At 38.5% G+C, this 17705-nt stretch overlaps 1 protein-coding gene across 1 annotated transcript; it reads left to right on the plus strand.

Annotated features, from left to right (window-relative positions):
• The first annotated feature begins 5394 nt into the window (after positions 1 to 5394).
• On the plus strand, positions 5395 to 13007 carry LOC118811209 (scavenger receptor cysteine-rich type 1 protein M130-like). The gene is made up of 12 exons (XM_036575371.1): positions 5395 to 5605; positions 5704 to 5919; positions 6191 to 6505; positions 6792 to 7097; positions 7466 to 7780; positions 8426 to 8482; positions 8596 to 8754; positions 9019 to 9129; positions 9501 to 9563; positions 12460 to 12522; positions 12630 to 12692; positions 12967 to 13007. The coding sequence occupies exons 1-12, from the start codon at positions 5395 to 5397 to the stop codon at positions 13005 to 13007; spliced, it is 1920 nt and encodes a 639-aa protein (XP_036431264.1).
• The last annotated feature ends 4698 nt before the right edge of the window (positions 13008 to 17705 follow it).

The following is a 17705-nucleotide window of genomic DNA, read 5'->3' on the forward strand; positions in this document are numbered from 1 at the left end:
CTGAGCCAATAACATCCCAAACTCACACACAACTACTGAATTTAGAAAAAAAAAAGATAAAGGAAAATACAAATTCACCACACTGTATACACACAAAGAAGAAAACCCAAATTAATAAATCATCCTATGTGTCTGAACAGTCATTATCAAAACCAAGTCTTTATCAATGTCACTCTCTGGCAGTCTCAACAAAACTTAAACTGCTTCCATCTCTATCCCAAGGGAGATCACCCTGGGACTACCTTATTATGAGTATTTCCCATCAGAGTTAACATTCACATAAAATCCCCATATTTTGGTGAGAACCGGTTCACAACCAGTATTTGGACACTGCTGATGATGCACCTAGAGAAACAAATATACATGCCTTAAGGGCATTAGAGAGCGATGTTTTCTCCATATCCCCACCCTCTTGTTTCATTCTATCCCAGTGTCACCTGCCTGGCTTAGAGACATACACACAGTCCTTGGATGCTGGCATTACTGTACAATACAAATGGCTAAGAAAAATCAACATAGGCCAGAATTGGAGTTTTAGGGTTTCTTTCAATTACACAAAGGCCTCTTGACAGTCATGGTTCAAAATGTGCAAGGACTATCTGCAGGGGGCACCACAGGCAGCAAAGATAGCCACAAGACAAAAAAGGCCTGTAGTTGCCTGATTGTAGCTGGCACTGGAGAGTCTGGAATAGTGATTTCCTTCTCTGTAAGACCTTGAATAAGGTCTTACCCCATGGCCAGCAACTATGTGTCCCAGAAACTTCACCTTCCTATGTAGCAGTTTGCACACACAACAGACTGGTTATAACTTTAACCCATGCTTATAGAGCTGTGTGAAGACCACATCTAGATGTTGGAAATAGGTGGGGAAGTCTGTAGAGTATACTATATCATTAATGTACACCAACAAAGATTTAGAAGTCTGGCCACTCGTATACTGCTGCATCTAGTGTTTAAAAGTGTTAGGAGTAATGCAAAGATCAAATGGTAAACAATCAAACTCAAATCAGCCCAGCATCTCAGAAACCTCAGCAAGTGGCAGACCATACATATTCCATGAAACCGTCCCTCTTGGTGACAGCAAATATTTTCTGACTGATAGCAAAGACCTCCGTGAGTAAATACTTAGGAGGCCAGTTAAACAATACATCACTATCACGTTAGTGTCAGATATCTACTATAGAAACACACATGCACAGCAATCTGGATAAATATACATTCTCCATATTATATACACACAAAGAAAACCCAGATATACAAATAATACGAATTAACCTACATGTGGGATATAATAATTAGAAAACATTGAAAAATATTTGTTTTCTCACAATAATATTTTAGGAGTCAGGCTGGTTGGTGGTTCTCACTGCTCTGGGAGAGTGGAGGTTCTTCATGGAGAGACCTGGTCCACAGTGTGTGATGCTGGCTTTCACCAGCAGGATGCAGAGGTTGTGTGTCGAGAGCTGGGCTGTGGGCTTCCTGTGGAGGTGCTGGGAGCAGTTGCTTTTGGCAGAGGGGAGGGTCAGGTGTGGTCAGAGGAGCTTCAGTGTAGAGGCAACGAATCTCAGATTCACTTCTGTCCAACATCGTCTTCATTCAGCCACAACTGCTCTCATGATAATGATGTAGGATTAGTGTGTGCTGGTAAGAATTTAATGTTCATGATGTGCTCTGATTCTGCCTCATCTGTCCATCTTTTGTATATTACAGTCTGTTTCATTCTATCTTTTGTTTCCTCTCTTTATCTCTTACACACAGACAGTGTGAGGTTGGTGGATGGTGGCAGTCGTTGTGGTGGAAGAGTGGAAGTTTTTCACAGAGAAGAGTGGGGCACAGTGTGCGTTTCTGGTGCGAATGTGAAAGCTGCTGCAGTGTTGTGTAGAGAGCTGGGTTGTGGGGAGCCACTGAGTGCTCAACATTTTGTATCAGGATCTGGACCAATCTGGATGAGTCATGTGGACTGTAATGGATCAGAGCGTACACTGAAGAACTGTGGATCATTGGGGTGGGGTGAACATAACTGTAACCATAATTATGATGCTGGAGTGATCTGTTCAGGTATGTTTGAATGAGCCTTAACACTTTACAATTTTTAACAGTAGCAGATCAAAGCATTAACAATGCACCCAAAACAGAAGTAATACAAAAAGTCATACAAAAAGATTCAAAGTATAAATAAATAGCAAAAGACCACGCCTGAAACTCCTCTTCTCTCCTATTTATTCCCTATATGTTTGTTTCTAACTTCCATTTCCACAACTTTCAACAAATTTATGCGTTAACTGTGTTACACCAGCTCCGGTAGTCGACTATCAGTGTTTCAGCATTCAACTGTCCATGGAACTCAACATCATTGCTTTTTAATTCTTCTGCTGAATCATTCCACCTGAGGTAACTAGAAGAGGATCGGTTTCACTTTTCAGTCCACTTGCTGTTTTCAGTCAAAGTTTCTTTTTCATATTCTTTGGGATTTTTTTACTTGGTACTGTCACCTTTCTGTTCTGATTAGTTGTATTACCTTGTCAAAATGTTCTGTCTAGCTCTTTTTTATATGTAGCTTCCTACATAAAACTGTAGGTATAATAATTTGATAGTCTGTGTCACCTTATCAGAAAATGCTACTAACATTGAAACTACTGGTGTGGGGTAAATAGTGATATTAAGCCATACAGAGTTTACACTGTACACTTGAGAAAAGGTTGAATTAACACTAAAACTCAATAAAACATTTGAAAATCTTTAGGTACTACACTATACTAATGATATGCACAATAAATGTGCGATAGGACAGGTGGGCCATAGGATTGATGGGTAGGACAATTTGCTAGAACACTGGCTCTGCCTAATATGCAATATAAGCAGCTGCTTAGACTCCTGTGGCCACCAGTGGGCTCCCAATCAAATGGGACATTACTCTACCATTATGTTGTCTACGATGCTGGAGTGAAGGGAAGCAACTGTTAATCTCAAAAAAGAGTGTATACATCTGGAGGCAAAAAAATGGAAAACCAAGAGAGCATCTGAGGAGAACAAGATCAAAGATAAAGTTTTTTTTGTGGTGTTAACATTATGGCTTTGTTTCAACTTGTGGTTGGACAATCTGGGGTCTTTTTAATAAAGCAGGTTTTATTTCGACAGGCTTCACAAAACCTAACAAGCATAGGCGCAACTAACTCATTTTACAAGAGCAGTTAGCAATTCTCTTTGTCAACATAGTTTTAGATACCTTAATTAATAATTATGCTCATGCACTTAAAAGTGTGATGTTCATGAAGAGTAGTCGATCATGTTGAACACGAGGAGGAGTCAGCAGTAAGAAAAAAATAAATAAATCTTAGTACCTAAATATGTAGAAAGTAAAACATTTATAATGATACAAATGTAAAGCCATCACCTCTTTCAGGGTTAGATCCAACTAAGCTTAAAGTTAGCTGGCTAAGCAAGAAATGCTGTGTCAAGATACAGACCTTTAGATCAAGAATGCTGAGGTTATCTGTAATATAAATATTTAAATTGAAACCTATTAGAACCTCAAATAAGCATACAATCCTCAGCAATATACAATTAGCCAGTTACAAATGCATATAATTTAGACAGCTTTGTAGTCAATGCTATTATTTGGCCTGTAGTTCTATGTTACATCAGCTAGCAAGATGGGAAGCCTCAAAAAATCCTGCTTAGAGCCTCAAAAGTCTGGAGCCAGCCCGGCTAGGAGGTTGAGACCCAGAGTTTTGTAACATAGCTTTGTGACCGTTTCTGTTGGAAAGTGATGTACAGTGAACTGAATTCAGTCAAATTGACTGTTCCTCTTCTTGTCATCCATGGTTCTTTCAGAAGCGACATATGGCCACCATGACAAGAACTTCTTTATCTGTTCAGGTTAAACTCTTATGTCAATCACATGAGATAGTGTTAAACCTCTAACTCTCAAACTCAAATGCCACCTAATTCACCATTATTTCTGAATCTAGTTCTTCTTCTTCCCACCACTGATTTCTTAAATTTCCTTCTTAACTTCTTATGAAACTCTTCTGGATCAGTGAATGTTTTCTGCATCGACACCAACTCACTGAATGCTGATCTCCTACTATGCTCCACAGCTAAATGAAGAGACAAGACCTAAAAGCTCTTTATCTTACTTTGAGTTCACAGAGGTCCAGCCTTCAAGATTAAAGTAAAAACTGACATATATTCTAGCTTTCAGAGCTCTTTCCTCTCCTACCATCCTACGATCTCTTCTCATACTAGAAGTCATGGAATTATGAATTATGAAACAACCATACTTTAAACGCATTCTTCCTTCTAAGTGACTTATGACATATATTTCATGTTTGCCTTGCTTTGCCTCTAGTGAAGGATCCACACCACCCTGTCCACACTCTATTCCTTAGTCCAGTCTTTCTGCCCCATGTATTAGTTCTTCAAGTTGGAGTCCAGCCTTCTGGAGTAAAATAGATGCTGCACTGAATTCCATACTACATCCTCAGTGGTCTCTCCCATTTAAGAGTCCTACTATGAGAGTATCATACAACAACAAACTACAATTATTACATACTATGAGACTTCAAGAGTCTCATAATACAACCAAAAGTTGAAGGCGTGGTCGTAATTCATGAATAAGGTTTTTAAGCATTATTAGTCTTCACTTTTTCTTCTGCTACTAACATTTTTTCTTTAAACATTGACTACTTAGATTATATAAAATGTATTGTTTACTACCTCTTAGCTACAACTAACTTTGTAAGCATTTTTAAACAACTTTTAAACAAATCTTTCACTTAGTTATATAACTTGTGTATAGCATTACTAGGTCATTAAACATACACATTATGCAATGTAATATCACACACAGGTCACAGAAAATCCAGACTTACTGATGGTCCTCATCTGTGCTCTGGGAGAGTGGAGGTGCTTCATGGAAAGACCTGGTCCACAGTGTGTGATGCTGGCTTTGACCAGCAGGATGCAGAGGTTGTGTGTCGAGAGCTGGGCTGTGGAATTCCTGTGGAGGTGCTGGGAGCAGCTGCTTTTGGCAGAGGGGAGGGTCAGGTGTGGTCAGAGGAACTTCAGTGTAGAGGCAACGAATCTCAGATTTACTTCTGTCCCACATCAACTTCATTCAAACACAACTGCTCCCATGATAATGATGTGGGACTAATATGTTCTGGTTAAGTATAAAATTATTTATTTTGCATTATTTGATATTACTGACTTGCCAATACATAAAAACAATTCCTGTGCCTGTATTCTGTTACCTGTTGTTTTATTAAGCTGTTAGTTTTATGTTCAGGTCACACTGGAGCTCGGCTGGTGAGTGGCTTGGACTTCTGTTCTGGTCGGGTGGAGCTCCAGTACCTCAGTGAGTGGGGCACAGTGTGTGATGTAAGCTGGGATATGAGAGCTGCCAATGTGCTCTGTGGTCAGCTGAAGTGTGGGAGTGCTGTGGCTGTGTTGGGGTCAGACTGGTTTGGGGAGGGGAGTGGCCCGATCTGGGCTGATGTGTTTGATTGTCAGGGAAACGAAAAACACCTGTCAGAATGTCCCATTTCATCATGGAGTCGAACTGCATGCTCTCATAAACAGGACACTGGTGTCATCTGCAGTGGTGAGTTCTCTGAGATGTACAGGTCATAAGTAAAAACATGTTTAATGTCTATATATGATATAAAAAGTAAAGCATCTTATGAAATCAACAAAATTTAGGTTCATCCCTGGAGTTTCATGAGGGGCGAGTGCGGTTGTCTGGAGCGATGGAGTGTGAGGGGGAGGTAGAGGTTTACTTCATGCAGGACTGGAGGAGAGTTCTGATGGACTCCTGGAGTGAGTCTGTGGCCTCTGTGGTCTGCAGACAGCTGGGCTGTGGCTCTGTGCTCAACGTCTCCAGCTCCTCTCCATTCAGTCCTGAACACAGACACATGTGTGTGATGGGTTTCAGTTGTTCTGGGAATGAAGCTCATTTGGGGAACTGCAGACGTGCACAACTTGTTCCATGCAGATTAAGGGAACAGCTGTCAATCACTTGCCTGAGTAAGTAAAATATTAATATCCATGTCACAAGGCCACTTAATTTAAAAATTGTGAATAAATAATTTATAACCTGCTACTGAGAGGATGTACCTACTTACACCATGCCTTGTTATGTTTATGCATGAATGTGTCTTTCTGTGTATGCCTGGGTCTGATTTCAAAGCGAACAGCTCCGTCAGGCTGGTTGGTTCTGGGGGAGACTGTGCAGGAAGGCTAGAGGTTTTCCACAGCGGCTCATGGGGGACAGTGAGTGATGAATTGTGGGATATTAAGGATGCGCAGGTGGTGTGTAGACAGCTGCAGTGTGGAGTGGCCCTCAGTGCTCCAGTACCAGCTTGGTTTGGACGTGGAACTGGACCCACATGGCTGAATGAGGTGGAGTGTGAGGGGAACGAGACGTCACTGTGGAACTGCAGATTTCAGCTGTGTGGGGAAGATGAGTGTGGACACAAGGAGGAAATAGGAGTTGTGTGCTCAGGTAAAATATGATGATGATGCTTCAAGCTGCTGAAGTTTTCTAATGATATCTAGTCTGACACAAGCACTATTTGGAGATGGAGCAAATATTACAATTCCAAATTGTTTTCCATATTCTCAGAATGTTATCAAGGTACTAACAAATGACTAACTAGTATAATGAAGTTCATGGAATTACAGTATGTTGATTTACTCTATGGAGAAATAAATAGAGGTCTGCTTAAGTTGTGTATAAATATGTGTGTATTGGGTATAAAACTACTTTCTTCAATTCATTTTCCCACAAGAGTACAAAGAAATCAGACTCACTGATGGCTGTGAGGGGAATCTTGAAGTGTTTTACAATGGATCCTGGGGTAACATCTGTGTGAAGAGCGTTGACAAAGAAACTGCAAGTTTGGTTTGTCAAGAGCTGAACTGTGGAAGATCTGGCAGCAAATCCTGGGCCAAAGCAAGAGTTGAATCAGCTTCTAACTGGCTGGATGATCTGAAATGTAGGAAACATGACTCCACTCTGTGGCAGTGTCCATCTTCCCCCTGGGAACAGAAAAAGTGTGATAATCACAATCAGGTGGCACAAATTACCTGCTCAGGTACACAGTTCTTCCCTCCAGTACAGTGCTCCATTACCTAATTGTCTTAGCAATTTATTTTATAAATAAAATACATAAACAATTAAAAGAGTATTTTACCATGTTTACAGGAGACAAAAATCATCTCTCACTACAAAACCGTGTAAACTGCTCCTTATATCCAAACTGGAGACAGTGCTCAAGTAAGAACACTACACAATCATTCTATTGTTTGAACCATAAAAGTGTTAATCATAAATAGTTTTTGTACAAGGCTCAGGCTCATTAACTTTCTTTATGACAAGTTACATACATCTTTTTAGTGTTGTTAGTTTTGTGATTACAATAATTTTCACTGCATCATATAATATGGAATTAATGCCATGTAGATCACCTGCCTCTCAGGCTGAGGGGAGGAAATGGAAGCTGCTCTGGGAGGCTGGAGGTGTATCATAACGCTGAGTGGGGCTCCATCTGTGATAATCTGTGGGACATCAGGGATGCTCAGGTTGTCTGCAGACAGCTGGGCTGTGGGCCGGCGCTGAGTGCTGATGGGAGTTCTGTCTTTGGTGCTGGTGAAGGGCCTATCTGGCTGAACAGAGTGAAGTGTAGAGGGAATGAGATTCACCTGTTGGACTGTCCTCATTCCCTGAAGAACCACACTGACTGCTCCCACAGGCAGCACGCTGGAGTCACCTGTGCAGGTAAGAGTATCATGTTGACTTTCAGAGTTGTGGATCCAAACAAGCAAAAATTGCCATTAGAAAATATTCCCTCTATTTCCTCTTCATTTTGTTATGCTGTGGCCTAATGGATTAGATTCTCCTTGTAGCATTTATGGGTAATTTATAACATATTTTTTCTTTTAGTTATTAATTAATAGCTAATTAATAGTAACCACTACTACTAATTAAGCTTTTAATAATACGAATACTTCTCATAAGTAGGACTCCAGTTCAGCAGGACAAAATAGGCTCCAAAAAGGGTACACTTGATAGTTATCCTTATAGACACAGTTAACAACTATGGGAATGGTAATAATTTTCTCAGTGTTGTAAAGAGATTTGATTACTGAAATAATTATTTTCTTAGCTATTAGAACTTGCATACACATAGGTAAAACATTCACAAAGATTGATAGTAAACCAAAGAGAAATGCAGGTTATATGTAGAAAAATAAAACGACAATAGCCTCCTGCTCAGCTTTAGTCAAAACTGATTTCACTAAATTGATAATGCCCTGAACTCATTTTCCTTTTTTATCATCGTCATCATTCAGATTTTAGCAATATATAAAGGCTGTTTTTTGTTTTACTAAGGCTGTTACTGTATTCCTTCTCTTTTCCCAGACGTATCTGTGTCCCCTACATTCCCTACATCTACAATAACCACCATTTCCGTCACAGGTACTTTTTTTGTTCGTATGTGTGTGTGTGAAGTATATATATATATATATATATTATATATATATACTTCTAAATACGTTGCCCAATTTTGTTCTATGCATTTTTATTTCCAGGTGGTCAGACAGAGAAGAGAACAACATCTCCCTCACAAACACCATTACCAGCTATTCTGTCCATCTCTCCAGTGGCTTTGCTGGTGCTGGGAACTATGCTCTTCCTGGCCTTAGTGCTTCTTGTTGTGCTGTTTTACCAGAACAAATTGCTCTGGAGAGGTAGAGAGATTCAGAGATCATTTACAATCCACTTTCTGTACATTCTGTACATGCAATGGTTCTCAGTCCTAGTCTGCACAGTTTTGTGTTTTCCCTTCTCTTACACATCTGTCCTGGCATTTAAGGAGCTTGTACGTTAGTTAATTAGATGAATCTAGTGTGGAAAATCCTGTGTGGGATTGGGAAGCACTGCTTTAAACAGTCATATATATATATATACACACAAAACATACATTGTTTATTTCTCTCTGCCTCTGCTCACAGTGCTCTCTAAGAATGGGCAAATGGTATTATATGAAGGCCTGAGGAAGACGACTGATGTAGTGTATGAGGAGATCAACCGTAGATCTGTTAATACAAGAATGACTCAAAGAGGTAAATAATACTTTTATATTTTATACTTAAAGCAATGACATTAGGATCCCAGATTTTCCCACAACAATAATTTATTCAGAAAGTGCAGATTGTACTGAAAAAATGTTGTGTTGAATATTAAAATGTGTCAGGTGGTTGGACATAAATTAAATTATATACATCAACACAATTCTTGCCCAACAAACTTGACAGTAATTATGTTGATGTGATGTGTAACCACTTGACAACTGAATGATAGACCAAATATTTCAGTGTCTTGTTGTTTTATTTGAAAGGTTGAACATAATCACAGCATTCAAACCGACAGAGTGGAGTAGAGGGAGAATGAGACTAAATTACTCATGTATAATTTTATGTGTCTCCTTCCACAGGAAGCTTCGTCTCTGAAGTACAGAATTCAGGATATGAGGATGTGGATGAGGGGCTTCTCTCAGGTAAGAGGACCAGAGCATTTCTGTTGTAAACCAGGGTTTCTCAACACAAGTTGGCCAGTGTTCCAATGGTAAACAGTAGTAATACAGGCCCTGCAATTACAACACACAGCTGTTTTGAAAATTTCCCAAAAATAAGATTTTTAAGCAAAAATTTCGGTTTCCTGTGGGCCTTCTGGCTTTCTAATAATAAATAGTTAGGCCATGAAGTGGAAAAGGACGAGAATCCCTATCTCAGGGGTCAGCAACATGTGCCTCTTTTACTGCCCTGTTGCGGCTTGACAGCAGAATTAGATTTTTAGGTAAACATAGAATGATCAGCAAAGCTTTATTTTATGGCAAAGGAGTTTTTTTTTAACATAGTTTTAACAATAAATGGCCTTAAATGCTGGAGTTGATGTATAACTGCTAATTCACCCTTTAACCCTGAAGATTGAGGCACAGACTGCTGGTCACAGAGCAACGGAGACAATAGTCCGGCCTAGCTAGTAGCTAATGAAAAGGCAAAGAGAAAGATTTAAGACAAACATTGATACTTTGGAGACGATTGGACTCATTTGCATTTATAAGCACTCAGCTGGTTTCCTTATACTTTAATCTGCGTTGAGAAACTGTCAAACACTAAAATGTCACGAAGCTAAAGTCAGTTTGTCATTTGCCAGCTTCTTGTTTGAATTTTCCTGTTCCACCTTAAATGGTGCCACCATTTAAGGTGGAACTGGATAATTCGAAAAAGAAGCGAACGAGAAGCAACTTCAGCCTCATAAAAAATTTAATCTTAAAAGACCTTTTACAGGAACCTTTTCTACTTTTGCAGAAAAGTGGCTCTAGCTGAGCTAGACTTCCTTTACTTTAAAGCAAAGTAAGTCTGCATTTACGTTTATATTGTTTTTTAGCTTATACTAGGAAATTAGCACATCATGAGACATATTTACAGCCACAATGGTAAAATGGACATAAAATTTTGTGGCTCACAAGATGTTTTGATTTTTGTTGAAAGGACAAAATGTCTCTTCTTAACACTTGGGTTGTCGACCGCTGCCCTATCCTAAACTATACTCCAAGATAAATATTAGAACTGCATTTATAGAAAAATCACAAAATAATCAAATAATAAAGATAGTCTTATAGTTCTTGAATATTTTATATATAACCATTGGCTCATCTAGTGCTATCACACGTTTTAAACATATTCTTTGTCTCTTCAGTGTGCTATTTGTGTGAGTATATCCTACTTTTTATTGTTTCAGTGTGAAATAGTTTTTCACTGCTGATTTGGTTCAGTTTACCTGTGGGAATGAATATGTTCTGTAACTGTTGAAATTCCAAAAAAGGCACATGAACTCACTGCAAAGTAACAAGAACTACCTTATTAAATATACCACACTCACTCTCCATTCTTTCTTTGCCATATTCATATAGTCAAGGGACAATCGGTTCTGTTCTTGAGATCACAACACAAATGCAAAAAAGAAAGGTGCAAGATCATCACACAGGCTCATGTGGGTGTGGGTAGCCTGGCGTAGAGCTAAATGTAAAAGGGGGGTTGGTTTAGAATACATCACCAGGCACGGTTAGGTGCAGCAATATAACTCCTCGTATAAACAATAACTCCTCTCTGTTTTAACTTATCAACTTCACTGTTTTTTGTAAATACATGCTCATTATGAAATTGATGAAAATAATGCAATTATGCTTGTGTATAAAAGGAGCATTGAGGAAAGGAAGAGTCCTTTATGAGTAAGGATGCGTTAAGGCTCACCACTTTGCCAAAAATGCATCAGCAAAATGACATTCCTTGCTGAGAAATTGCAAGGATTTTAGATATTTCACCCTCTACGGTGCATGATAACATCAACAGATTCAGGGAATCCAGAGAAATCTCTGTGCATAATGAAAAATCCCGAAAACCACACTTGATCCATGGCACTGCATTAAAAACTGGCATGTTTCTGTGAGGGATATCACTACATGGGCTCAGGAATACTTACAGAACATAGAAGAATGCCAAAACAATTCTGCTTTTAAAACTGGATCAGTTTGAATCTTCAGTCCCCAAACATAAATTGCAAGTGTTGCTAAAAGGAAAGGTGAAGTAACACAGAGGTAAACATTCTCCCATCTGAACTCTTTGGAACATGTTGTAAGCATCAAATTAGGAATGTGTGTATATTTACAAAAAACAATGAAATTTGTTTTTTGTAAATATACACATCAAATGTTGCATTTTTCTGCCATTTTCTATTAACCTCTTACATGGCCAGGGCCCTCTGTTTTTTACACACTTCTATAACCTAAGAATAATAAGAGTAATAAGGGCTTTAGAATAATAAGAGCTTTTATATTAGCTAACTCCTTATCTCTGTGATGGCAAATACGATTTGGCAAATCTGGGCCTGTATTTGTAAAGCTTGTCAGATGATGTTCTTTGCTCAATGAGGTGTCAATTGATTTACCTTTAGAAGCCACAGCAGAGTTGCATGTCCTTTTTACACCAAAATAATTCAGGCTGAAGTTACCTGTTTTTACTGAAGTGAATTACTGAATTATAATCTGTAATAAATAGTTTGTATTTGAAAATGTCTTGTTGATTAATTATTTGTGAGCCTATACAAATTGATTTGTGTTTTAGAACAAATTGAATAGATTTGAATTGTCATGTGAGTCTTTCTTTCCCTTTACTGGCAAAGCATTGATAGCCAGATGTGGATGTTTGTTAAGTAACATATACACAATTTAGCAGTTAGAACTCATCTCCAAGCATGTTGTGTTAACGATGTCCTTACCCTCCCAGAATGAAGCTGTACATATGTGGAGATCTAGATTTCTGCAGCGATTAGGCTACTTCAAATAATTCCAGGCTTACTGACACAGATACTTTATTTCTACATTTTGACAGAGAACAAGTTGGAGATTTATGATGATGCCATGCCTACTGGAGAGAATCCACACATTACAGCAGGTTTGTTTCTCTAAAAATAGGAAATGCATTGAGAACACAATGTGAATCAGCATCAGTTCAATAATAAAACCACTGATATCAAAATTTGTCCACACATGTTGGTGCAGCGTACACATCAGAGAACTATGATGATGTCATCAGTCCTGGACAGGATTTAGGAGAAGCAGCAAGTAAGTCTACAGAGATTTTATTGAGGTAGAAACAGATAAAAAGCATTTTGCTGCTGTTGCACATGACATTGCACAATACTGGAGGTTGATAGTGTAATGATGTTATCTGTGTTTAAGAAGATTGTCACTTAATGAGCAACTGTAAATACAATGGCAGACTGAGGTCTCCAGCACCAAATATGGGGCACAAATAGTTAAAATAGTTCTCGCTTTAGATGTTATGAGATACATTTTGAACACTGAGTTATAATTACTCTTCTTCTTTCACTTTCAGACTACGATGATGTGGTAGAACTTCCTGAGACAGAGGGATAGACCATTTGACAGAGACTCAAACAATGCATCTGCTGAATTACAAAAGCCTTTTGAAAGTCAACCAAGGATGAAACATAAAAATATCAAAGTGTTTCTATATATATATATATATATATATATATGATGCCTGCAGTTCTTTAGATGTTCATCTGGGTTCTTTGGTGACCTCAGATGAACCCATGAGATGAGTCCCAGAGCATTAACAATGGCTTTGTAACCCTTTCCAGACTAGTGGATTTCAATGGCTTTGTTTTGCATCTGTATTTGAATCTCTATAGAACGTGGCATTATCTGCTGCTTTTTAAGACCTTCTAGCCTGCTTCACATTGCCAAACATTTTCTATTGAAGTGATGTTTAGATTCAACAGGTCTAGCCATAATCAAGCCTTGGTGTTAATTTTGGTTAACTGGTTGATTTAATAGCTTAGGGGCAATTACTTTTTCACATAGGGCCAGGTAGGGCTGAACAGCATTTTTCCTTCAGTAAATGAAATCATTAAAAAACAGCATTTTATGTTTACTTATTGTAACGATTTTAGAATGGTGGGAGGAGTGAGGACACTGGGGGACAGGGTGTGGAGACACAGACTTTTATTCCATGTATCATAAAAAAGAAAAAAAAAAAACTCAGCTTTTCAGCTCACACATAAATTAAAGAGCACATCCTCTGGGACTCAGTCTCTTTCTCCTTGCTTTGCTTTGCTTTGCTTTGCTTTGCTTTGATCGTGTCTCCACTGGTCTCCTTCTCTCTGGGCTCTGCCACCTATTGAGAAAAGACATGGCTATAAGTAGGCTGGCAGAAACAAGGCACAGGTGAATATCATCAGCTACTTAGCCCACTGGTTCAGCCTGACTGGCTCTCTGTCCTGCATGTGACGCTCGGACACGCCCCCTCCTCCACACTTATCTTTGTTTAATTTTAAAAATAGTTTGATGATCTGAAACATTTATGTGACTAACATGAAAAAAAAAACAGAAGAAATTGAGAAGTGGCAAATATTTTTTTCGCAGCATTGTACATTCAGTATTATGCAAAGGATCATTCAGTTCAGTACTGATTGTGTAGTGCAGGGGTGCCCAATTCTGGTCCTGAAGACCACCCTGAAGAGTTTTATCTCTCACCCTAATCTAGCACAGCTGATCCAGATAATGAGGGCCTTCAGGGGCTTTTGACTATTTGACTATTAGAGCCAGGTGTGTTATATCTGAACTCTCCAATGTGGTGAATCTCCAGGACCAGAATTGGGCCCACATGATATGATGTAATAAATAAATGAGCAGATATCCATATATCACTCTACAGAGCAGAGACACAGAATGATGTTTTAAGTTGGAGGCGCAGCATTAAAATGATGACTATCATGATGTCATGTTTAATGATTGTGTTTAATTTTATAATTGATGACAGGAGTTTTTTGAGATGACAAGATACTCCTTACCACATCACTGCCACAGAGCATATTCTACATGATCAGCATTTCAGCCAAAGGCATTAAGTAAAAAATAAAGAAACTGAATGTCATTTAGTTTGTTGAACATGATTCCCTGAATTACCAAATTTTAATTATTAAACAACAGTATGATCATTCTATAAATTGCACACTTATGCGAAGGTGGAATCCTCTTGTTCATCATGACTTTCACAAACAGTGTTATAATGTGCAGAACAGTATATAGCAAGTCTGATAATAAAGTGAATTTTGTCAGTAAAATACTGTCTGTTTTAATCTCTGTAGAGTTGGAAAAAGTGTCTGCAAAACTTGTCTTTGATGATAAACTGTTTTAAACTGGAACAATATGGAAAGAATAGAGGAAATACAGCTTAAATCATACACTGACATGCTCTTGACATTATTGATGCAGCTATTACTGATAACAAAGAATTGATTATTTTAAGTCTTTAATGTTTTAATTGTTCCAAGAAAAATTAATCTTTAAACATTAAACATTTTATACTGTAGATCTATATAGAACCTTTTTATAGAACCATTGTGCTAGTGCTACAATGTCATGCTTATAACAATAGAAGAAACCTTTTGGGTGGTACATAGAACCCTTTAAAAAAAAGATATATAGAACCATCTACAGCACATTATCCATCAATCTGAAGAAACTTCCATAATGCAAAGAACCATTTAATCATGCAAGGGGTTCTTTGGGTGTTCATGGTTCTATATAGAACCATTTTCTTTACTAAAGAATGCTTGAAGAACCATCTTTTTAAAGTGTGTATGTAATCAGTCGATTAATAACATCATCCATACTTGTATGGCCATATAATTTTAGTAATGAGGTAACAGTATAATAAGTGAAGGATTATGTACTTTTACCACCACTGTTAATACAGTCAGTGTTACATTTATATAAGTGGAAATGTGCAATAAGATTAAATGTAGTGTATTGTGATAATTCTTGTATTGATTATTAGGCAGCTAAAGTTAAACTGTATCATCATGTAAAGATTCCAGGTTTGGACAGAGAAACCACACTCCAGAGAAGGATGTTGGTTGGTGTTGATGGCAGCAGGTGCATCGTGCTGGCCTGTAGTCCGTGAGGTGCTGTCCTGTTGAAAAGGACAGACGGCAGCAGGCATTTCACTGGGGACTACATGCAGCTTAATTGAGCTTAATGCACATCAGTGTCTTTTCACATTCATCTTTCTATTTACTGTTATTATTATTTTACTATTACTTAAGTTTCCCTAAAAAAAAAACAAACAAAAAAAAAACAATGTTTAATTGCTGTCATCATGGTAAATTATTAATTAATTACAATTCAATTAATTAAAAAAATTGGAGACAAAAAAATGACACTTCTGATCCGTGCTTGTCTTTGATTTTAATTGGTTAATCCAGGGGTGTTCAATCTTATTCACAAAGGGCTGATATAGCTTCAGGTTTTCATTCCAACACTTGGTTCCGTTGGTTTAATCAATTGATCTTGATCTTCAAACGTGTGCTCCTGCTCCACTGTTATCTGATAACAAATAACATCTCAGTGATGCAGTCCTTTCATGAACTGGCATTCCTTTCCACTCAAAATCAACAACCTCCTGAAAAAGTGACCCTCAGAGCCCACCCACTGAATCCCTAAAGCACAGTAATGCCTTAAATGGCTGATACATCCCTACAAAACTCTGTTCTATCCCCCACTAGATTCTTCTTATACCTTTAATCCACTTTTTAAAACCAAAGTCTGTCTCTCTCCTCTGCACTGACATTGAAATGTAATTTACTGTAATGACATAAAGCTGATGGCTGCCTTATATCAAAGCATATTTACAGTAGTGTGGTGACTCTGTGGTGATTCTGTATGTGTTTCTGTATGTGTTGTGGTAAATATGTGATCTGCTGATAAGAATATAAGAATCTGTTTGGCAGCTGAAGCTGTTTATCCTTTGAAGTTTTTGGTTTAGTGGAGAAACAGGAAGCTGTGTATCAGCAGGTGTGTGTAGAGGAGCAGGAGAAAGAGAGAGAGAGAGAGCTGGGGATGTGGTGAGGAGGTAGAGAGGAGAGTCAAGTTGAGTGATCTTTATTTGTCATTCCTCAACTCTTACACACTGGAACTTCTGGAGGTCCATGGTGCAACACAAAGAGCAGAACATTACACAGAACTACACACAGCAGGGACAGTGTGAAACACCTACAGAATATACAATAAATACACCAGACAATAAACATACAGGACAACAAATACACAGCTGTGTGTGTGTCTGTGTGTGTATGTGTGTGTGTCTGTGTGTGTATGTGTGTGTGTGTGTGTGTGTGTGTGTGTGTGTGTGAGAGAGAGAGAGTAGGTTATCTGTGTGTGTGTGTGTGTTTGTGTGTGTGTGTGTGTGTGTGTGTGAGTGGGTTATCAGTGTGTGTGTGTGTGTGTGAGAGAGAGAGAGGTTATCTGTGTGTGTGTGTGTGTGTGCTTGTGTGCGTGTGTGTGTGTGTGAGAGTGGGTTATCAGTGTCTGTGTGTGTGTGTGTGTGTGTGTGTGTGAGAGAGAGAGAATAGGTTATCTGTGTGTGTGTGTGTGTGTGTGTGTGTTGACTTAGGACACTTTTGGGGAATAATGTCAGAGTACACACCAGTAAATTGGGGACGGCTTGGGAATTGGGGACAAAAAGTGTGTCCCCAATTGTTTTATGTATACAGACGTGTTCAGCGTGCTCCAAAGTGCATTTCTACCTTAAAATCTCCTCTGACCCAAATTGTGTCATAGTTCAGATTTTTGTGTGTGTGTATGGTTGCAGCACCGCCCCCCCCACCCAAATCTGTGTATGTTGTAAAGCGCCCCCTAATGGAAGTGTGTGAATTGCACCCGGGTCACATGATCCATTTAGACCAATCACTGCCCTGCTTGGAGCAAACGAGGAAGTCTGTCAGCTCAAAGCCTACTATAAGCGTAGGCTAACGGTAGCGCTGTATATTAAACATTAGCTATGACCTTTTAGACATTCAGTAGCTTATATACAGAATACGTTTAGAAAATCATTTTGATTTCTAGAAAAATAGACAGTGATTTTAGCAGTAATTTAACTTTTATTTTTTTTCTACACAAACACCGTCATTAAAATGTTCCTAATATTTATCATTATGAATATTTAACTAGATTGTGCTGAGCTAACGCTAACATATTAGCATCATTAATTGGCAACTAGTGGACGTGAAAAACGCAAATACAGTCACAAATTGTGTATATAAAGTAAAA

Source organism: Colossoma macropomum, unplaced genomic scaffold (assembly GCF_904425465.1).
Source record: "Colossoma macropomum unplaced genomic scaffold, Colossoma_macropomum, whole genome shotgun sequence".
In the NCBI taxonomy this organism is placed as follows: Eukaryota; Metazoa; Chordata; class Actinopteri; order Characiformes; family Serrasalmidae; genus Colossoma; species Colossoma macropomum.

What these genes read in the sequence shown, in the direction of transcription:
- LOC118811209 (XM_036575371.1), top strand. Translation starts at nt 5,395, where the DNA reads ATGAGAGCTGCCAATGTGCTCTGTGGTCAGCTGAAGTGTGGGAGTGCT. An exon ending in AACCACCATTTCCGTCACAG is followed by an intron (nt 8,483 to 8,595) that starts GTACTTTTTTTG and finishes TTTTATTTCCAG; the next exon opens with GTGGTCAGACAGAGAAGAGA. An exon ending in GAACAAATTGCTCTGGAGAG is followed by an intron (nt 8,755 to 9,018) that starts GTAGAGAGATTC and finishes CTCTGCTCACAG; the next exon opens with TGCTCTCTAAGAATGGGCAA.